The sequence below is a fragment of the Planococcus citri genome, chromosome 1 (genome assembly GCF_950023065.1).
Source record: "Planococcus citri chromosome 1, ihPlaCitr1.1, whole genome shotgun sequence".
NCBI lineage: Eukaryota > Metazoa > Arthropoda > Insecta > Hemiptera > Pseudococcidae > Planococcus > Planococcus citri.
In genome coordinates this window covers 733789-757113 of record NC_088677.1, presented here as the reverse complement: position 1 = coordinate 757113, position 23325 = coordinate 733789, and the positions used below count along the sequence as shown (strand labels likewise).

At 39.8% G+C, this 23325-nt stretch overlaps 2 protein-coding genes across 2 annotated transcripts in view; one reads left to right on the top strand and one right to left on the bottom strand.

The window, feature by feature from the left end:
• The window catches only part of LOC135843882 (allatostatin-A receptor-like), a 185243-nt gene that overhangs the window by 119507 nt on the left and 42411 nt on the right, over window positions 1-23325 (top strand). The gene's annotated exons all lie outside the window — the stretch shown is intronic.
• LOC135843212 (craniofacial development protein 2-like) lies at window positions 706-1383 on the bottom strand. Its single transcript, XM_065361012.1, has one exon. The coding sequence runs from the start codon at window positions 1381-1383 to the stop codon at window positions 706-708; it is 678 nt and encodes a 225-aa protein (XP_065217084.1).

The window sequence follows — 23325 nt, the reverse complement described above, 5'->3', positions numbered from 1 at the left end:
TGCCAAAAAATGAAGTCATCCGCATTTCTTTCACACGCTTTCGAAAAATCCCAGTAGGGAAGAAAACACAAGAGGAGAAAACAAGTGGAAAATTTTACAACAAAATTTAAAATTTCGACAGAAATTCAATTTGTCGTGTTTTAAGACGGGTAGCTCACTGATCGCGAATTCCCACATGAATTTCCGACATCGTATCTTCCAAGTTTGTCTAAAATTTGAGAAACTTTCAAATTGTGTAAATTTTTTCGAATCAGCTTTCTCAAAACTCACAATTTTTCCGAAATCCTGTCCGACGTATGACAATATCAATAATTGCACCTCCCCCCCGGCGATCATCTGGGACAGCATTTTTCTTGAAGGAGGAGTCTTAGAGAACATTGTAAAACAAACATCATCGTTGAACTTTGACCCTGTGAGCTGTTCAGCCCGTCTGGGAAAATGTAGAAGAATTGCTCGCCGATGTATCATCAAGTCTTTTCTTCGGTCTTCCTCTGCTCCTCCTGCCAGTTGGAGTGTATTCTTTGACTTTTCGAGGGGACCGTTTGTCAGGCATTCTGTCAACGCGTTTTCGCCATTTCTTTCTGTAATCTTTCACTCATCTAATGATTGGCTCTGCTCCTAGCTCCTTCAGGATGTCTTCGTTCCTTTTCCTATCTCATCTAGTATATCCTGCTGAGACTCGCATGAATCCCATTACCGCTGCAGTTACTCTGCCTTTTCTACATCCTCTTCTATCGGTAGGTCTTTTTCAATGATTTCCATTCTTCTTTTGTACAGCCAGTTTGCTACTGAATCGTTTAATGAGTTGATGTTGAGCTGCGTCTGTCTACATTCAGTGGTCTTTCCTATGTTGTTGACTCTAATGGCTGCTTCGACGAGATGGTGATCCAATCCGATGTCATAGCCTCGAAATACCTGCACATCTAGCATTGTCTTCTTGGCATGGATGTTTACCACCACATAATCGATTATTGACTCTTGGTCTCTAGCCACCCATGTGATTTTATGGCATTTCTTGTGTTTGTAGAACCCGTTCATAATTGTGAAGTTGTTGTAGCTTGAGATGTCAATCAGCCTTTTCCCATTCTTATTTACTGTGATTTCTCCGTGTTTTCCTACCACTTTGTCATTTTCATTTGATCCTGTTCTTGCACTGAGGTCTCCTATTACAAAAATGCTGCGTTCTGGGTTCATCTTGTCGATGGTCTTTTCAAGCTGCTCGTAGGACTCGTCACTTTCCTCCTCTTTGCCTTCCTCTGGAGCATATACGCTAATCACTGAAACATCTTGGTTCCCAAATTTCAGATTTATCTCGATTTGTCTTTCACTCCATATTCTATATGCCTGGATGCTGTCTTTGAGTCTGTTCCATGTATAAATCATAATCCCTGCTCTGACACGTTCAACCTTCCAAAAAAAAAGTTGGCTTTACTAACAAAATGGCAGCCATTTTGATTGATAGGTAAGCCAAAATCTTGCTTTCAAACATAAATGGCTCTCATATGAAATTTTATGAACCGGACAAAGCTAAATCGAAAGAGCAGGCAAACATTTTGAAATGAAATCCATAAAATTCAAGTCTAGGTCAAAAATTGAGGGAAAAAACCAAAATTTTCCCAAATTGACCTAGAAAGCTGAAATTTGAAATATGCCTCACTTTCGATCGGCTAAATCGTTTGAAAATGTTTTCAAACCTTTACGAGCGATTTTGGAGCCCCCAGCAGATTTTCGAAACTATAAATTTTGACAAAATTTCATCAGATGCAGTTGGAAAGCCGAAATTCATTCCGCAAACTAATTTCAGTACGCTATGAAGTTAACTGTAGATGGATTTCGAATTGGCTGGAGATAAATTTTTGCATGCTCTTTCGATCTACCTTTGTCCTTTCATTGTCATATGCCGGACAAACTACGTCCCCATTTCTTTTCAAAATTTCACTCGTAGCTCTTTCAGCGACTATTCTCTCTCTTCATCTCTCGCTTCGGGCTAAAAATTTCGATACGATGTTTCAAAAAAAGAAATCACAACAACTTCGAAAGACTAAATTTAAAAAAATATTTACCAAATTTTGATTGGCATTGCTCCTGAGGCTGGTTGGAGCATGTGGAAAAACAAAAGTACCAGACCCCTATGCGACGAGCAACACAGACAACGGTTAAACAAGTCGTAAAAAGATGGACCAAGCACTTACGAATGCCGACGGTCAACATCTATCGACACGACAGCGACATGTTGCAAATGTCGCACGCCAAAATCTCATACATCAACACTGCGCCCAACATCCAAAACAAGCTTTACACATTTACGCTTTTACGATGGCGGCCATAAAGTAAATTCGAACCAACGCCATCCGATTCGCCTTAATAAAAGCTAGCTTTTTTTAAAAAAAAAAAAAAAAAAAAACATAAAAATAAATTTCTCAAAAAACGGCGATAAGTTATTCGCTATCGTTTGAATTTCATTCGTCTTCGAAGCTTATTCTTGGTGTAGGACCGAACGCTAACCCGCATTGCTACTTTCTCTGTAGGAAAAAAATTCACAAAAAACCAAACACAAGGTCGAAAATTATCGATTCAAAAATATGTACCTACTTTGTCTTTTCATCTTTTAACAATAAATTTTTTTATTAAAACTAACGAATGAAAGGTTTACGAGTTAACAGCGCGATAGCTGCTGCCGAAGCCGCGCAGCTATTTTTTTTCTTCATTCAAATTTACGCCGGAAAAAAGGTTATTTCGTTATTACTTCGATGCCTTTTAAAAGCATTTTTGACTTTTCTCCACTCCAACGCAACTGCGACGCGACGCGGCAACGACGGCAGCTGTCGTTCGTTTAAATTATTATTCTTCTTAATTAAAACGTGTACTTAAAAAACGCCGTCGGACCTTTTTACAAAATCAACATTTTAATACTAAATTTCACGTAATCGTTTAACGGCAAACTTTCATCTAGAAAAAAAAGTTTTCCATCTTGCGAAAAATTATTTTCGCCAATTGGGAAATTGAAATTGTTAAGTAGCGCGTCTTTTTCTACGAAAATGTCGAATTCGGCGAGTATAATTTTCCAAGAACTCGCATCTCGCGTCAGTCACTAGCGAAATGCCGAGTGCCGAGTCGCCGAACACCCCGACGACTCATTAATGCGCAATGGGCGTAGGAAAAAAAGGTGGAGGGGAGCAAAGTGAAACTTTCACCGAGCCAGAATTCGAGAAGATTTCCGCCACGCCACATTTATATCTCAATATTTCAGAAAAAAGGTCCCATGGAAATTTCACAGTTCACGATCAACGTTGCAGCCTTCTACGATTCATCTGGGTCATCGAAATTCGCAACTTACTGGTACAGTGGGAAGATGCCACAGAAGTGCCTTTCGCGGGTTTCAAACAGCAAACCAAAGCCCATTTCAGCTCTTTTCTTGATTTAAAAAAAAAACATTCATTTTTTAACGAGGTTGCTTTTTCAGAAGATTTGGAATTTTGTCTCGCTTTTACTGCTAAAATTCAGTTTAGGATGCGTATCTTGTTCCATAATTTTCAACGCTTTCCACGACAAAACCATTCAATTCTCCTATCTGATTGCAAAGATGGAAAATTCTCGACGTGTTCAATCAGCAGATCGACTCGTTAGACCACAGGGCATAGCTTGATATCTCATACTCCTATGTACCTCGCCATGTCATAACGACGAGCGACGACCTGCAGCGGTCACGCTGCAAATGTCGATATCAGCTACGCTGCTTCGCGATGACGCGACGACGACAGCAGCGATGACTTTTTAATATCGTTCAATCATCGTCTTGGTGACAAATTTAATTCATGTCAAAAGCTTTAGCCGTATTCGCCTCGTCATCGTCATTCTCACGCGAATAAATTTTTACCTAACGTATAATGTAATGAAATAAATACGTATTATTTACCTGGCATCGAAACGATGCGATATTTCAACGTGGTTGGCAGTGATGAATAGTGAATACCATGCGAGCTGCGAGCTGCGAGCTGAGCGACGGGACGCCGCACCGTGTTATGGCTTTTAACTTTGATAAGAATTATTCGTCTCACCTCACCTCACCTCGCCGCGCCGCTCCCTTCATTTATCGGCGAAACGCGGAAAAAGAGTTGTTGTAGTTGAGGTTTTTTGAAAAAAATGGAAGGGTAGAGGGAGGGGGAGGGGTAAACGGTACACGATATTTCACCGGGCGTAATTGATAACGTTCGCTTCGTGTCGAGTTTTTTATTTACTTTACACCGAGGCAATTTAAAAATACAGTAAACGAAATGGATGCTTTTTGAAAAGATATACCCTACATTAGCAGAGGGGTTGCGTGGAATAGGATCTGCAGCTATATGCTCCGATCGCCATTTTGGAGAACCGACGAAGAAATTGTCGCAAACTGCATTCGTAAGGAAGAAATGCCGTCTTTATTACCCTAGTTTTCGTTGCTTTATGACAATTGCCGACTGTCGAGTCGGCAGCCAGCGCTAAAATTGGGTACATTATTGAATTTACGAGCACTGCGACGCGACATGGCATATCACAACGCCTATCGCCTTCCATATTTCTAATACTCGCGTAACTCGGCTTCTGCTTCTTTTTTTTTTTCATCATCCGACATTACCATTAGAACGTCGTAAATACATATTTTCAATCAAATTACTCTTCATTGTACGAGTATCCTGCGAATGCTGAGAACTACATACACATACTCGCATATAACGATATTTTTTGTCGTTTTCGCACACTGACACAGCAAAGCAGCAAATACGAGTACGACAAATGCACGGCTCCCACAGTTCCGCAATTCGTAACGGACGTAAATACTAGATAGTACATATCTCTATCTATGTACCTACTCGTGTTTCTGGTCTCACTATCTACGAGTAGATAGGTTTAGGTACACTAAAGCAATCTACCAAGATACCATGTAAAAATGGGCACCTATGTAAACTTTCGAGTCGCGTTGTCGCGTCGTCGTCGTCCCGCAAAATAAACTCTGTCATCGCTACATCAAATATCCATCCACCAAAGTAAACACACGGTGCCATGTACCTAACCTACCTACTCGTACAACTGCCAACCCTACTCCCTAGTCCCTACTAAGCAGGTAAAGGTACTAGGTAGTACCTCTACCTACTCGTACATCCACGTCGACAACATCATCTACGCGTATACGAGTATAACTCACCAAAATACATACGTAACGTACAACCTACGAGTACAAACATAGATGCGGAAGTATGTCACATCAGCACAATAATCCGATTCTTGTTCGCCAGTTTTCCTTATTTCTTCCATAACACACATACACACGCGACATTTTTATGCAATTTTATTTCGGATTTTTTTTTTCAAAAACTTTTTACAACTTTCCTACCCACACTATGGCGAGTGTACCATTATTCTAGCCCAAAATTAGCACACTAAAATGGATCAATCGGCAAAATTTTTCAAAAGCTCTCCATTCGACCACCCCCCCCCCACACACACACACACACACACACACACACACAAACACATCATAACACGAGACAAATTTTTTCACAGGAAAGTTTTCGAAAAATTGAAATTGGAAGAAAATTCACCAGCGAGGCAAAACTGACGTCAGGGCTATTCCATGTCAATTCAACCAAAAAAATGCAATTTTGAAAGGCATGTCTTTCGATTTCACTCAAATTTGTTTTACTATATCTACCCACCCAGTAAGTAAGAAACCCGCAATCAGTTTGGTCCCAGCCTTCTCAGGGGACGGGAGGAGGGGCTTCCATTATTTTCACATTGTCTCGAGGTACTCAACTTCAGCAGCGCATATTCCTCCAAAACTATGATACTTTGATCAAAACTGATTTCACAGTTTGAAAGGGTATTGAGTTTTGAACTTTTTAAGCATTTTGAAATCTTCAAAATTTGAAAATTGAAAGTTTCAATTTCAAAATTGCGCTGTAAGTGGGAGCTACCATTTAAAATTTTGAAAAAAATACCATAGATGTACCTTTCGCTGTTTTTTCGAAATATTCAAGTTTCGAGAAGGGATCCTTCAATGGAAGGGGAGCACCCCCACCCCCAATTTTGAGCAAAACTTTCAAAAAAAATCTGGGGCATGTGATACATCGAAATGTATGTTTTAGGTAACGCTGAACACGAATATGACATTAGATTTTTGATTGGACCCCATCCACGGCCCCCAGCACCACCCCAAATGGGGTAAAAGTTCAAAAATGTGTTATGTTCGTGCGACACATCAAATATGTAGTATGTTTTTGGTGACGCTGAACACGAATATGATGTCAGATTTTCGATTGGACCCCATCCACAGCCTCCAACAATTTTTTTGAACTTTTACCAATTGGGGGAGGTTCTGGGAGCCATGGGTGAGGTCAATTTGAGAAACTAAGGCTATATTCGTGTTCAGCGATATATCGAAAACATACTATTTCATGTGTCACACGATTGAAACTATTTTTTTTCAGGTCACCCCATTTGGGGAGGTGCTGCGGGCCGTGGATCAAATTTCAGCTCTCTAGGTCCATTTGCCAAAATTTTGATTTTTTCCCTACTTTTGACCCAAATTTTGATTTTTGAAAATCTGCCAAAAAATCAAAAATCGCACTCGGGCGTCCAAACTATTGACTGGTATTGTGCTTATCCAAACGCTTTCAATACAGCTTTATGCGGTTCAAAAATTTTCCTTTCAGTTCTGATAATAGCTCTGTTGTAAATGCAACCTTCCTTCACCAGTAACACAGGAAAGGCATGTAGGTAGGGTCCACGCGTGTGTATTTGCCAAACCTCTGAATTGAAGGTGCTTCGATGATTTCAATGGAGCTTTACTATAAATATTCGAGAACCATAATACGAGTAGGTACGAGTACGAAATGGAAAGTTACATTTTTTCACCATACCAAGAATATATGTATATAACTGGGTCTTAAATTGATGACGACAGTTGAATCAACTACTAAACCACATTAGCTTTTCCATTACTGCCGAGAGCCATTTGGATACAAAAATGACAAAAAATAACTTACTCGCGATCAGTTCGACGATAAAAGTATTCTTACTCACCTGAAACAAAAAAACCAAAAACAAATAGCGGATTAGTATAAACTGCTGTATTTTTCCTATCCCCGAAAATACGATAAGTAAACATTTTCAAAGACCTTTCAGCCGATACGATAAAAAGCACGTTCATTTCACATTTCGCGTACCTACGAGTAAAAAAAAAAATCACTTCTGATAGGTCAGGTAGGAAACAAAACGAAGAAAGAAAACCACGCAGCCGATATTTCGGTACGCGTTTAGAAAAAAAGAAGAAAGAGGAGAAGAAGAAGAAGAAGAAGTACAAATAAATCCCCTCAGAGGAGCAGGGCAGGGCGGGGCAAGGCAGGGATTGCAGGGCGGGTTAGAAAAAATAAACCGTATAACCGTCATTCGTGACCATAATATGGATGAGTGGCTTAACAAAGATAAGTGGCATTATGTTAAGCTTACGTGACACAATTACGATTACCGCGATTACGCCATTTTTTGGCGGTTTTACCTTAACCCTTTCGCGCCTAAATTGTGTTCAATGGTATGCTACGAGTATATTATGTGGACGTGTGCGTCGAGTCGTTGTCATATTTGTCGTCCCGGCGCGGCGCGGCTTGGCGGCTTGCGGTCATCGAGCGGACGCTTTTACTCATCCCCGCAATAATCATCGTTTTCGTTTTACGAGGTCGACTGTCGAGATACACCTGCGATGGAGTCTTCTGCGGCACATTTTGCCGATGGAAATTATCTACCCTTATTTCGAAATTTCGAGTTTACGATAGAGCGATGTATTTCTTACGCTGGTACCAGGATCCCGCGCTCTCTTACCAAACTTTCGAGGATTTCGATACGCTTTCGTTTGAATAAGTAGGTAGGTAGGTAGATAAAACTGCGAAGAACCAAGAAGAACTGGCTGATAAGATAATTATTCGAAAATTGCCCGAAGTGGCGAATAACTTCAAAAGCGTAACCTATAAAGAGGGCTCCTCGCTCGTGTATTAATTTCAGAGGCGGAAATTTCATTTTTTTTCTTGTTTTAATCCACTCTTCTACGCTTCTACGCAACATTGGAGTTCAGAACAGACAGTGCCATTGTCGTGCCGTACCTCGAAGCGAGATTTCCACCTAGACAGACGCTGACGCTCCTTCTGCAAAAAAGATTCAAATTCCAATCATTGTAACCGAGCCCAATCAATAATGATTCGGAATGTGATGCTGCAGCAAGCTTGAGAATACAATACACGAACGAAAGTTTGAAAAAGAGATGATGATACTGATTAGGGTGACTCCCGCTTCATTATGACCCCCCCCCCCCCCCCAAAAAAAAAATTCAATTAAAGAGAAATTTTGATTTAGATTAGAAAATCGAAAGTACCTACTCGAGAAACTTCTCCTTTCAAAGTTCTGTAACTTGGTACTAGGAATCAGATTGAATCCACGTCGTAACAATTCAAATTTCAAAATTTTCTACACCATCAATTTGACACTACCTAAACGAAACAGCAATCTCGGCATTTCTGGCGCCACAGCTGGTGTGCTTTGCTCGTTGCTCCTGATGCGTTCGAAAGCGATTCGATAATTTTGCGATACTTCAATTAAGTAGTACTTTTCAAGCAGAAAGTATCCGCAGAAAATAGAATAGGAACAGGAACGAGATTACATATTGCGCTCCTAAAACCGTAATAATTATCAGTTTGGCGACCCGAATGGTGGCTAGTCGCGTGGACGCGAGATAAACGGCCAGCATGAACGACGAAAGCTAAACCATCGTGTAATCGGATTAAAAAAGTAATATTTCATATAAACTGTAAATGGCGAAGCGTAGGATAAAAATCAATTTTCGCATTACGACTACGAGCAAGGTAGGTAGACGGTAGAAAGGCATCCAGACCTAATATACGTAGAACAATTAGTCTACCAGCAGCTCCCAGCATACAGATTTATAAACATACATACATAGGTATACAAGAGTTTATACTTGCATGTATACGTAAGTACATTTTACACACAAACAAAACAAGTAGCAGACTCGCAGGTAGGTTAGCTTCACGTAGTCTACGTACACCTAACAACTGCGCTTGTTATTACAACCGCAACAATAATCCGAAAAACCCCTATCCAATCACGTCGAACGAAACGATGCTCCACGGGAAAAAAATGGAAAAAATACATACAATAATTTCCGGGGTACGGAAGCTGAATATAGGTATTAGGGCGTACAGGTAATGAAAATCGCAATGAAATTTCTTAATAAAAAACGACCAAAAAAAATGAACAAAAAACAAAACAAAACAGAAGAGGGATAAAAAGCTGCGGCGCGGCGCGGCGCGGCGTACACGAGGCAATGCTGGTAGGTAGTCTATTTATTTGTAAAGTTTTCACACTATATTGATTGCGAGAGGCTCTTCGTCTTCGTAATCGAGAAAGTATTTTATTTTTGAAACGGATAAAACCAATTGATATATGGTCGCCCAGGCCCCGGAAAAGTGCCAACGCCAAATAATTTTAACGGGCGCGAAAAAGAATACACGTATATACGCGTACCATCGGATTAGCAATCTTTAAAAAAATTTAAAAAAAATACGAGGAAAAAGCTCTTTCGAGCGATGCGCGTCGCTTATTTAGGTTTACTTCTTCTCCTCTTCATTCCCGCAAAAGTCGAATCTCTTTCTGCTGTGTATTTCTTCTTTGCTTCTTTCTGTAAGTAGTTTTTTCGTTTAATGTTTGACACAGCAACCGCCTTCGAGTCTACAACGTCCGGTAATCTGGTAAATGAAATTAGATTTTGCACAGTAAATTTCGATTTACCCTTATTACGTTGAGAAAGCTACGACGACGACAGACACAGACGGTGCTACGAGTATACGGCGGATTAATATTATCTACTACTCCTATTTTACAAAACGGTGTACAACTCGCACTGTTTTCAAATTTGATGAAAACTGAAATTACATATTTCTCATTATCGATATTGCCACTGCCATTCCCATTCCCATTCCCATTTTATACCAATTTGTTCGCTCGATTCTCTATTATTTTTCCCCCGGTTACCTATTCGAAATTCAAATAATTGTTGCCTCGATTCGAGAGTAGGTACGGTGAGTTTGAAATTATCCGAAATGAAGATGATAAATAAAATAATTATTTTTTCCTAATTAGAAACGCGAATTCGAAATTGAAAATTCATGGCATGAATATTCTTGGTCGAAACATTTCTTCTTAGAAAAAACAGTTCCTGGAAATTGAAAAACTAATTGAATCGGTGGGTGCAGAAAGGGACCAAGTCACATTTTTGGAAATTTTTTTTTTCACGGATATAGGGGTTTCAAAGTATGGCAGATCGACTGGTGATGTCAGATTTCCGAAAAACTGCCGAAAGTGGTATTTGGGCGCAGAAAAAGGGCGGATCCGCATTTATGACTTTTTTGTTAAATTTTTTAAATTCCTTGAAAAATAACTAACATTTTTGAGAATACCATTTTTTGAAATTTAAGTTAATCTCGGAACTGAAAAATGATGAAAAAATTAACAACTTCGGCAAAAAGTCTTAGAACTCGAGGGGTTTTTGGTCAATTTAAACGAGATAGCAATCTAAATGATGTACTTAGATGTAGAATCAAGCCCCATTCGTGCCCGAGCAATTTCAAAAGAAATTTTGTCGATTGGGTGCAGAATTGAAAGGGTCTAAGTCCCATTTGTTTAGGCAGCAACAGCGCCGGCGCACGTGAATATTTTGTTTTCTAAACAGTGCTAAAAATTGTGTCTTGGGGTGCTCTTTCAATGACCTTAAGCATGTTTACCAAAAATTTTTGATTTTCAAATAAATCAGTTTTTTGTTATTCCTGAAAAGTGCGAAAATGGACTTAGCCCCTTTCTGCACCCACCGATTCAATTAATGAAAACTTTTTTTAAAAATATTCTTCATTTGTGGAAATTTTAGCTTTCAAAAATCTATTAGAGACTCCAGAACAGCTCAAAACGGTTCGAAATTGTTTTCAACCGTTTCGGGAGGGAGAGGTTTGAAAATGGAGTACACGCTAAATTTCAGCTTTTCTCGGAACGATTTGGTACAATTTTGATTTTTCTCCATTTTTGACCTACCTAAATTAGATTTTCAAAAATGTATTAAAAATCGAAAAAAAATCATTAGCGCCTGAAATTTTAGCTGGAGATGTATTTTTGCATGCTCTTTCAACTTTGATTCAAAAACTTTTTCATCAATTTAGAGCCTTTGTTTTTCACTTTTTTGATTGTTATTCCGACTTGCGGAGCTCTCTCTGTAGCGAAGAACCAACAATATAGTCCGGCATATGACAATACGAGTAATTGCACCCCCCCTCCCCCCCGGATCATCCGGGACAACTTTTTTCTTAGAGGTGACATCCTAAGGAACATTTTAAAGCAAACTTGCCCAAAAAAAAGTTGGTCTTACTTACAAAATGGCGGCCATTTTGATTGACAGGTCAGCCAAAATCGCAGAGTATGCGTTTCAACATAGGACTCGCACGAAATTTTTCAAACTTTACAAAGGTAGATCGAAAGATCATGCAAAAATTCATCACCTGTCAAAATTTCAAGTGCTAAAGTGCGTATTTCGATTTTTGGTGAATTATTGAAAATCCAATTTAGGCCAAAAATGAGGGGAAAATGAAAATTTTACCAAATTGACCAAGAAAGCTGAATTTTGGGATATACCCTATTTTCGACATGCCAAATCGACTGGAAACAGTTTCGACCCGTTTTGAGCAGTTCTGGAGCCTCCAGCAGATTTTTGAAACTCGAAAATCCCACAAAATCCCATCAAATTGGAGTTGTAAAGCTGAATTTTATTCTAAAAACTAAATTCAATACGCTACGAACTTACTGCAGGTGAATTTCAAGTCGTTTTGGAGCCTCCAGCGATTTTTTTGAAAATTACTGTAACCTTCAGTAGATGTTTGAAACTTAAAATTTCATCAAAATGAGATGGAGAGTCGAAATTCATTCTGCAAACTAATTTCAATACGCAGCGAAGATGACTACTGGTGGATTTCAAGTAGTTTTGGAGCCTCCAGCGACATTTTGAAAGGTTGTATGGCGTTTTTTGGAAGATTGAAATTTCCTAAAAGTAGCTGGAAGCTTCAAAACCATTTGAAACCACCATGTAGTCTGCGAAGTAAATTTCAGCTTGCCAACTCCATTTCGTAAGTTAATGTTGCGAGAATTTTAAGTTTCAAAAATCTACTGGAGGCTCCAGTAATTTTCAAAAAAGTCGCTGGAGGCTCTGAAATGACTTGAACCCATCTGAAGTCGTCTTCAGAGGGTGTTAAAATTGCAGTGTAGAATAAATTTCAGCTTTCTATCTCCATTTGATGAACTTTTGTGAAAATTTAAAGTTTCAAAAATCTGCTGGAGGCTTCAGGAATTTTCAAAAAGTCGCTGGAGGCTCCAAAACGACTTGAAATTCACCTGCAGTACTTCGTAGCGTACCTACTGAATTTAATTTTTAGAATAAAATTCAGCTTTATAACTCCAATTTGATGGAATTTTGTGGGAATTTCGAGTTTCATAAATCTGCTGGAGGCTCCAGAACTGCTCAAAACGGGTTGAAACTGTTTCCAATTAATTTGGCATGTCGAAAATAGAGTATGTCTCAAATTTCAGCTTTCTTGGTCAATTTGGTAAAATTTTGATTTCTTCCCCTCATTTTTGGCCTAAATTGGATTTTCAAAAATTCACCAAAAATCGAAAAACCCACTTTAGCACTTGAAATTTTGACAGGTGATAAATTTTTGCATGATCTTTCGATCTACCTTTGTAAAGTTTGAAAAATGTCGTGCAAGTCCTATGTTGAAACGCAAAATCTGCGATTTCGGCTGACCTGTCAATCAAAATGGCCGCCATTTTGTAAGTAAGGCCAACCTTATTTTGGCCAAGTTTGCTTTAAAATGTTCCTTAGGATGTCCCCTTTAAGAAAAAAGTTGTCCCGTAGGATCAGCCGGGGGGGGGGGGTTGCAATTACTCCTATTGTCATATGCGGGACTAATACCAACACACATTTCCTATTCACACTAACGAGTATAATTGGATCGTGAATTATGATGTATTAAAAAGCAAACGACTCGGAAATCTCAATTCCAATCTTAAATAACTAATTTAAAAAGCCCGCAACTCGTTAGCCCTAAATAGTTTTCAGGATCATCTGAGGCGGAAAAATGCCTTTCATTTGGACCGCGCTAGACATCCTGAAAGGTAAAGCGAGAGAATCTACGGTTCTATTTTCGTACAATTATCGGATGTTCAACTCGAACGAACTCGAAATTTTAATTATCGAGTCGTTGGCGTAGTCGAAACAGGCGGCTTACGATAAAAGACAGCCGGCAAAATAAATTTACGAATCATCTGCACAGTTTTAACCTCGAAAACGTCTACGTAACCTTAGATGTCAAGTTTTTCGATTATAGCGAAAGCGCAAGTTACAAATAAGCATACCTAACTCACTCGTGGTAGTGGTAGCATCAGCAGTCAGCAGTCAGCACGGATAAGAGAAGCGGAGAAAAAGACATGTTAATAGACAGTACGTTGCTGCCTTACCCAAAAGATACGCGTATAGGTATGTAAGTACATTGTATGTACGTAATGCTCCAATGCTCGATGAATGAAGAAATTTCGGGACGAGAAAATTGACACGTGTGATTCTCGTCCTAGTATACTTCTCATTGGATTTGGAAAAACTTTGTAAATTGTAGAAGCAGACTGAGTAGTGAGTAGTTACTCGTCGACTCGACCAGTCCAGTCGTCACTGCGGTGTTTTTCAAATTGGACTGTTTTCAAAGTTGCGCGAAAATTTCATAAAAACCAACATCGCGTCGAGTTAAGAAAAACCTCGCAAGACGCTAATCAGTTTTTGACAAAGTATAGGTACGGTGTACAATGTACATTGCGCAGGGTAAAAACTGCCCCAGTACATCGTCGAGTTCTTTTTTCACTTCCCCAAAGGTATCGAGGCCAGAAAGAAAATAAAAGTAAAAAAATTTTCAAACTGGAAGTGATAAATTATAGCCGAAAGCCACGCGAGTCGCGAGTACTGTTGGTTAAACCGAGAAACGTTACGCTCTGTTTAAATATTTAGCGAGCGAATTCCTCCTCCCCCTCCTTCTCCTCCTCCCAGCCAACAGAACAAAAAAACCAAAGCGGCAAATAAAGAAAGAGAGAAAATGAATTATAAAAACCTAATATAAACGCGCGACGTTGATTAAATTCGCGACATAATCATTTTTGGTTTAGGTTTAAACGCGCCGCGCCAACGAAAATGATGTATTTCTACGAATTTGTATTCCGACAGATAGGCTCCTATTATCGTGTTGTACCATCTTTTTAGAAATGTAATTTTTCTTCTCGTTTTTTTTTTCTTTTTTTTTGCCCACATCTTAATTACTCTTCGCGATAGTTTTTGACGCGAATGCTGCGCTAGAGACTTTGCTTTCTGTTCGGCTTCGGACACGCCGCCTTCGCCTTCGCTTTCTTAATTCCCCGATGATTCCGCGGTTTCGTTATTCTTATTTAATTCAATTTTTTTCCTCCTCGCGAGAGCAAACAAACAGTTCAAAGGCTAAAATAAAAGCGGCACCAAGTTTTCAATTAAATTTCGACCTGACCTAACCTCACCTCACCTCACCTCGCTCGCTTGCCTCGCTTCGCGTTTCAAGTCGTTACGGGCGCAAAATACGTATCTACACGAGGGTGCGGGTTCCGCTTTAACAGACCGATTTTCTCAACATTTCTTCGAGGTACTACTATGTCTCCGATTTGAGGATACAGTAACCTACAAGAGAAACCCCTAATTTCGTTCGCGTTGAAGTTAGGTATAGGTACAAAATTGAAAATTACGAGGCGTAGGAGTGATAAAAAAATTCAAACGAATTCGAAAAATCTTCTCGTTTGAATTTTCAACTTGGTAAATTAGTATTCTCGCCGTATTGCAGAAAATAATTTTTCGCAAAAAAGCAATATCGATATAAAAAAAACGCGAACGATATTTCGTTAATAACTATTTTGAAATACGAACCGAACGGCTAACCCGTTGTATAAGGTAGGTAGTAGGTACTTAATTACATCGGGCTTTTTGACGACGTTTGTCGATTTCAAAACTATATGTACGACAAATTTTTAGATTAGTCGGCGGCGGCGTATTTACCTCTTTTGAAAGTCGTATCGTTTGTACTCGTATTTCGATGGTTTATTGAATTCGCAATTCGCACAACAGAAACTGCTTTCTGTCTTTATAGCGGAATTTATTTGTACTTCAATTTCCAATATCGACGACTTCGGTAAGGTACCTGTACCGTGTACCTACCTACCTACCTACCTACCTACCTATAGCTCGGCACACGCAACACAACGTGATTTCATCTTCATCGTCATCGCATTCTCATCTCATCCACGTGTAGTAGTGTACACAAGCACACTTACACGTATTACGTAGTTCAGCCAGCCAGCCAACTCTTGGCATTGAGCTTCGAGTAAATTTGATAAAAGGATATTTTCGACGCGACAAGTCGTAACGTAATGTAATTTTGCGGCAGCTTTCGAGTAAGTATAGGTAGTAGGTCTAGGTACACGTTTCCACAAATCTTGTCGAGTATTTTTGGGCTAGCTAAAATGGCGAATAATTCGAGCGATTTAATTTAGCAGCGCGTTCCTCTTCGTTATTTTCTCATTATCATTATACCCGGTTTTGACGGAAATGAGAAAAAAATTGATTTGACGCTCGCGTCTTCGTGAACAAAATTTTATCGTGATTTAACCATCAGTCGACGGGAAGTTATTTCATCGAGCAATCGCGATGATTCGTTCAGAGTGGCGAGTGCAGCATCTCTACACGACGAACGCGCACAGGTGAGGAAAGCAGAGCAGGGTTTAGCCAAAGTACATATGTACCTCTACCTATACCGCATACCACTACATTTATAAGACAAGAACTGACGATAAAAACGCCGTGCAAAACACGATACATACTTACAGTTACACGCAGATACGAGTATACTGCACCGTCATAGGCTGTAGACGAATTTAGCAGTACAAAAGGCTAACTTGTTGCTCGTTCGCCGTGTTTAGGGCCGAGAAACAGCTCATCTCACTTCCCTCAACTTACACGCTTCTACAGTCTACACACACGAAAATAACATCGTAACATGTGTTTAAACAACAATTTTTTGTTCGTTGTTCGTTTGTCTATTCTTCTCTTGGATGGTCGATGATGATACGCGTAAAACGTGTAATGGGTCGTTTCATCGTGCGCCAAAGCCAATTTAACCGAGCTTCGACCTCGAATCATCTTTTAGGCTCGTAGTCGATGCATTTTTTTTTTTTTGTTTTACTCATAGTCAGTCTGAGAGAAATTCCAAACGCGGCGACAGAAATTTTCGAAAATTGACACTTACCCGTAAGGGTGGTTTTCGATTTTAAGAGAAAAAAAATTTCTCATTTTCTCGGCTTACCCCTTAGAAGGTATCATTTCAACTGACAGAAAATTTTTCTAATAAAGCTAAATCGAAAGAGCATGCGAAAATGCCTAAATTTCAGTTCTTAAAGTGAATTTTTCGATTCTCAGTGAATTAAAAAAAAATGAAAATCTGGCCTACAGACGTTAAAATAACATTCCACCGATGAAATTGACCGAGAAAGCTGAAATTTGGGCTGTACTATATTTTCGAACTCTCCCCCCCCCCTCCACCAATCGATTAGAAACAGTTTCCAGCCGTTTCGAGAAGTTTTGGAGAATTACCCATCAGCCGTGCCGAGGGCTCCAAAACTGCTCAAAACCGGTTCGAAACCGATTCCAATGAATTCGACAGGTCGGAAATAGGATACATATCAAAATTTCGGGTTTCTGAGCTAATTTGTTAAAATTTTGATTTTTTCCTCCATTTTTGCCCAGAATTTAAATTTTAAATAATTTTACCAGAAATCGAAAAATTCAAGTTTCGCCGAAAGTTCTCTTTTTCTCCTCCCTCCCTCCCTCCCGAGTTGAAAAATTTAAAAAAAAAAAAAAAAAAGTAATTTCTATTTCTGAGCCAGACAACATCTGGATAATCCCCTCTTCAGGAAAGAAATTCCCCAGAACCACCGAAAAACATTGATCCACTTGTATGGAACCCACAAAACTAGAAAAAAAAGGGTTCACATTGGGTTTTTGGGTGAGAAGAAGGGAGAAGGGGGGGGGAATAACATTTTTTTGGGGTACCGAGGAAGGTATTTTCATGGAAAAAGAGTTACCTACTTAAAGATTCTAGTAATTTTTAACGATCGTAATGAGGTTTTCATGTTTTTACATCGTAATAACTGCACATTTCTCACAAACTTTCGAATGCAATTTTTTCAATAAATGTTATTGAAATTTCATCATTTTTGGTTGATTTGAAGATGCTTTATTCGTGTTTTGAAAACATTTCAAGTTGTTTTCGTGAAATTCTCCTTGCGTTTCAACAAATTTTGCCGGTTTTCTTCTAATATTTTTTGACAAGTTTGAAATTTTATCGATGTTAACGCTTATTTGTGTTCTTATATACCGTTTTAGGTAACATGTTTTGAACCTTTTTCAATGATTTTTTCCCCTAAAATTTTACTGAAATTGTATCATTTTGCGGAAATATACATACAGTGCTTTTTGCTAAACTAACTATGTCAAATAGGTACTAACATTTTTTTCTTGAAAAAAAAAATTGAACAATTTTTATGCATCAAGAATTAATGTATACTTCCTACAATTTTGCTTTCGCCCCCCCCCACTCCCTCAATGACCAACTCCTCGAATGAATAGATAAAACGTTGGCGATTCGCGAACTAACGAGAACTAACAGAACGCCTGGGATTTAGAAAATACCAACCAAATACTGTTAGTAAGTAGATATACAATAATTTGAAATCTCTACATTAGAAAATTTTTCGAACCAAACCACGTTTATTGTGCAGGGATACGCGTACTGAAAATCCAAATGTTTTATTTTAACCTCTAGATACATACATATCTGTACCTCGTATCTGTATCTCGTACGTGAACCTACGAGTACATACAAGTACATACATCGTACAAGTGTTTCGCGAACGGAATTCTGAACTTGAACGCATCGTTTATCGATCACGGCACGTACTCGTATATTTGATCTGGCATGCCACGCCATTAAAGTGTTACGCTGATCCCTCGCGTTCTTTTCTTCGGCGCTTTTTACTTACTCTCGTATTATCGTACCAACAAATTTAAGCGAATTGTGGCGATAAAAACAAACGACCGTGATAAATCGCCTCTCTCGTCATTTATCGCCTACTCGAGTTAACCGCCTTATGTTTTGCGCTCATAAATTGCTACGAAGTGATTCGGTGATTCGAAAAACATCAACAACGACGATGAAATTTTCGAGATAATTGTGCCAATAACGCATTCTCACGAGGCGAACGCTACGTTTCTGCCTGAGCGATGTAAATTTACCCTGTACAGTGTACAGTGTACACCGTACACCTAGCCGCAGACCGACGACAACGACCACGACGACGGGGCTAGTAACGCGCGTGGAAAACTCGTAAATCGACCACCAATCCAGCGGATCGGATATCCAGTAAATTATAAATTAACTATCGATAGGATGCGGCTGCGGCGGCGGCGTTTAATTTAATAAAAATACCTAGCTGCTGAACGATCGAGCCGAGGTGAAATTTGAAATTATCGCCTCTGCTGGCCATCGCATCAGTTTGTCATTAGTGTAGCCGTAGCCACTAGTCACTAGCCACTAGCCAGCCATGATACGAGTACGAGTAGTACCTAATTAATGTTTACGTTGATAAAATACACTCGCCATCTGTTTATAACCTGACCCTGGAGCGGCGTACAGAAAACACTCGGGGATGAAAAAACGTATAATTTTCTATTGGGATGTTGCTCGAGTCGATGCTCACTGCTCAGCGGTCATCAATTCTCAAAATGCGCATTAATTCCCAAGTTTTGAAAAAAAAAGTTAAAAATTGATGCCCATCGTGAACCTCTACTCGCACATTCGTATAGGTACCTACATAATGGAAATACGCGTACGTGGCGTGGGAGGCCGCGTAGTGTGTACAGCATAGCATAATGTGTAGGTAAACGCAGGTACGATAATAGACCGCCGTTTGTAATTTCGGTCGCGAATAACGTTTAAATTAAGTTATCTTCTCGTACAGTGCATAGAGATACCCGTGATACGAGTAGATACTATCAGGTATACTGTTGTTGGTCTACGAGCTAATGTAGTGTACTGTGCTCGCCGCTCGGGTATCGGGTAAAGGCATCTAGCCACCTACTCGTACCTTACCTACACGAGATGAATAAACAGTGAAATATTTTGGCTAACCGCGATCGCATTATTAAACGGTAGATACGATAATATACGTAGGTAGGTACAGAATGGAAGCAACGAGGAGAGATTTTCATCAAATATTCACCACGTAGAGGTGGCGATGGCGTTGCCGTTCGAAATTCTGCGGCCTGTGCCTAATATTAAACACGTACGGTCGGTCTCGCCTTCGTCAATATAAACAATGTTTCGTCGCAAGTTCATCGACATAAAATATTAGCCCCACGGTACGAAGACGATGCGGAGAGGTTCGGGCGAATGGAAATTATTAACGTATACGGAGCTACGGACACTGTTCTACGAGTACGAGTACCAGTATGATATACTGTTAACGTTGGTTAAGGAAGGGCTAGCTTAATTTGTTTTCGATGATGTCCCACGCCATGCCATGCCACACGCGGTTGGCTCAATGTTTGTAGTAAATTGAGCGCGCAATTTCTGCAAAAATGAATGTTGCAGCCCTCCGATCTCCTCGATTTGTGTCATACGAGTACAAAATCTCAACAACAGGTGCTAACGAGGCAGGTATCCCAACGGGCACAAAACTTTTTGCACCGAAGTAGGTTTTTTTCTCTTGTCCGGTCGGCAATACTAAGTATCTAAATTCCCTTCTTGTCCCAATACTCGAGGAACTTCATCCCCTCGTCATCAATTGTCCGGTCCAGTTTGCCTGCGTCGAAGTCACCATATAATCGACACCTGAAAAGGTGTCTGTCATCTTGTACCTCGCCACATTCGCACAGATCGTCATCAGCCAAGTGCCATCTGTGTAGGTTGGATTTTGAGCGTGTTGTTCCACTTCCAATTCCATTCAGCGTTTTCCAGAGGCTGTACTTCAGTTGGTTGCCTTGGGGCAATGATTCACTCATAGTATTCCTACTTGATGCTGTGTTCCAGATTTGACAGTGTTCAACTTCGGCAGGAACACTCAATTCATTCACTGTTCTCAGGAAACTGTGTCTAGATTTTAGTCTGCTCTCTGGTAATTCGTTGTAGCCATGCATGGGGTGTACAGGGTTGTGTGTTGCTTTAGTTTTTCTGCTCTGGTGCAATCCCTGCAAGACAATGCAGAGCTGTGAGAGGAGTTGGTCTGAGGCATCTTGTCACCAATCGACAGGCTTCATTCAGGAGCACATCTACTTTTTTAGCATGATTGTGCTGATTGTCACCATGCTGGGCAAGCATATTCTGCAACTGAGTAACACAGCGCTAGTGCTGATGTGCGCAGGACCTGTTGTTTAGCTCCCCATCTGCTACCTACCAGCTTTTGGATCAGGCAGCCACTTTCATTTTGGTTTTTTCACAGTGTTGCTGGTAGGCGAGTGATCTATCCAGAGTCACTCCTAGATACTTGGGGTGGTCATTGTGATTCAGTGCAGTGTTTCCCCATTGGATGTTGAGCTGTCTCTTGGCCTCACAGTTTTGCAGGTGGAACAAACAGGTTTCTGTCTTGGATGGATTTGATCTGAGGTGGTTGGCTTAATAGTATTCGTCGAGTTCTTCTATTGCCTGATTCAGTGTGTCTTCCACCTCTACAAATGTGTCACACTGTGCTGTGAGCACCAAGTTGTCTGCATAAAGGAAGCAACGTGCAGGTCCGCCAATTAGTTGGTCATTGGAGTAGCTAGATATTAAAAAGGATGGGTGACAGGACACTTCTGTGCAGCAAGCCATTCTTTTGCCTTCTCCAAGTGCTGTTCTTTCCATCTAAAGTCACATAGAACCTCCGGTCTTTCAGCAGTGTTGCGATGAGTTCTGTTAATTTGTTGGTCAGTTCATAAATCTTGCACCGAAGTAACTGATGACACACTGTGTCAAATGCTGCAGTGAGGTCCACAAACACAGCACCAGTGACCTTGCGCTGTTCAAAACCATCCTCAATGTGTTGTGTTAAACTCAGGACCTATCCAGTACAAGATTTCCCCGGTCTGAAACCTACCTGCTGACTGATTAGGTTCTTATCAATATGCTCAGCAACTCAATTTGGGACCACTCGCTCAAATATCTTATACAGGTGACATAATAACAATATAGGGTGGCAACTTTTAGGGTCAGTTGGGTCCTTGCCTGGCTTCTGGATAGCAATGACATGGGCCTGCCTCCATGATCGAGGTATTTTTGATGTTTCCACACAGGTGTTGTACAATTTCTGGATCCATGTAACAGTTTTTGGCCCAAAATGTTTCATCTGCTCCGCATACATTTTATCAACACCTGCTGCTTTTCAATTTTTGGCTGAGCGTATAGCTGCTGTGACCTCGGGGTATGTGAACGGTGACAAAAAGTTATTCTGCTTGATTACGAATAATTTTCTTGCTTTTAATTCTACCATTTGTCTTTCCATTTATGAGCAACTGGTGAGCAATTTGGTTTGCTGTTGTCTGAGTGAAACTCTTTGCTCGACTTTTTTTTCCATTCAGTCTCTTGAGCAGATGCCATGATCTTAGACTGTCCTTGCCAAAATTGAGATCTTCTACCAGCCCCTGCCAGTTCTGCTGCCTTATCTCCAAGCTCTATGGTATCATCATCAAAAGGATTTTCATTAAATTTATCAAGATATTCATTGTACTGTGTGATGAAGCTAAAAGGGATTTGGAAGACGATCTCGCAAATTTCAGTTACTTGGCGAATTTTCGAAAGTTGAAACATTATTAGCCCTTTCATTCCCACGGAGAAAAAATGATCAAATTAAGGTAGAAAAATGAAATTTGGTTTATACCCTATTTTCGGCCTGTAAGGAATCAATTGATAATGATTTCGAGGCAGTCTGAAGTCTCCCTAGGACTTTTCAGTTTTCAAAAAAATGCAATTAATGAAATCAAAACGAGATTTAGCACCGCTAAACTCGATTTACTTTTCACATCTGCCCCTCCTAGTATCAGAAACCTATACATTTTTTTGAATAAAATCGGAGTACCTAAACCTAAAACTGGGCTAAACTTGGCTGGTGATTTTCGTGCAATCGAGGCATAATATAAGACTATTTTTGAGCTTTATTCATACTCGAAATACTGCTCGGTATTATTTGTTGGTTGCGAGAATGATCACGTTCTATCGTTGAAAGCTTTAGAAAATCGGAAATGGGCAATATTCTCGGGCATAGGCGTTACGTACTGTGAGCGTAATAAGACTGCTTTTAATAATCGTGTATTATTATACGAGTACGAGAGAATGGACACAGCGAACGTTGTAAAATAAACGACAACGACGGCGACGACATTTTGCCTGTTCTTCAATAACGATGTCGTAAAAATTTGACATACGATATTACGTAGTACGAATAGTACGTACATAATAACATAACAGACGAAGGTCGAAGGTCTGAAAGTTGCATTGCCAAATGTGCTTCAAATTGTATACTGTATAGATCAGTTGCGTTATCGTCGTCGTCGGCAGTATTAGTCGTTATACGTTCACGTATACCAAGAGCCTTAGCCAGTAAGTCCTACTTTGCAGCTGCTTTCAAGAGGGTATATTGAAGACTGTATCTCAATCAGTGAAAAATTCAGGAAAATCCGATGAAAATACGCGTACATAAAAGACGCAGCCCAATTTAAGATTAAACTATCAGCAAGCTCTCTTGTATTTTCCAGTTTTTGGAAATTACAGTAAGAAGAGAATAATCCAAATGAAACGAGGCGACGACAATGACAAACGTATCTGTTCTCGTAACTCTAACCCCTTTCCTTTCTGAAGGTGTATCGATTCGAATCTACACTTCGTAGAAATTCATTTTTGAAAAAATAAATCAATTAAAATAAAAGCGAACAACTCTGCAAGTTTTTGTTCGTTTTTTTTTTACCGATTTTTCATTTTATTTAATTTACTCGCAGTTGAAAATTGATCCTTTACAAAATATAAACGTGAACATCGATCGATGAAACCAGGGTGAGAATGATTGATTCGAATTCGTGAGCGCCGAATTTCATTAGAG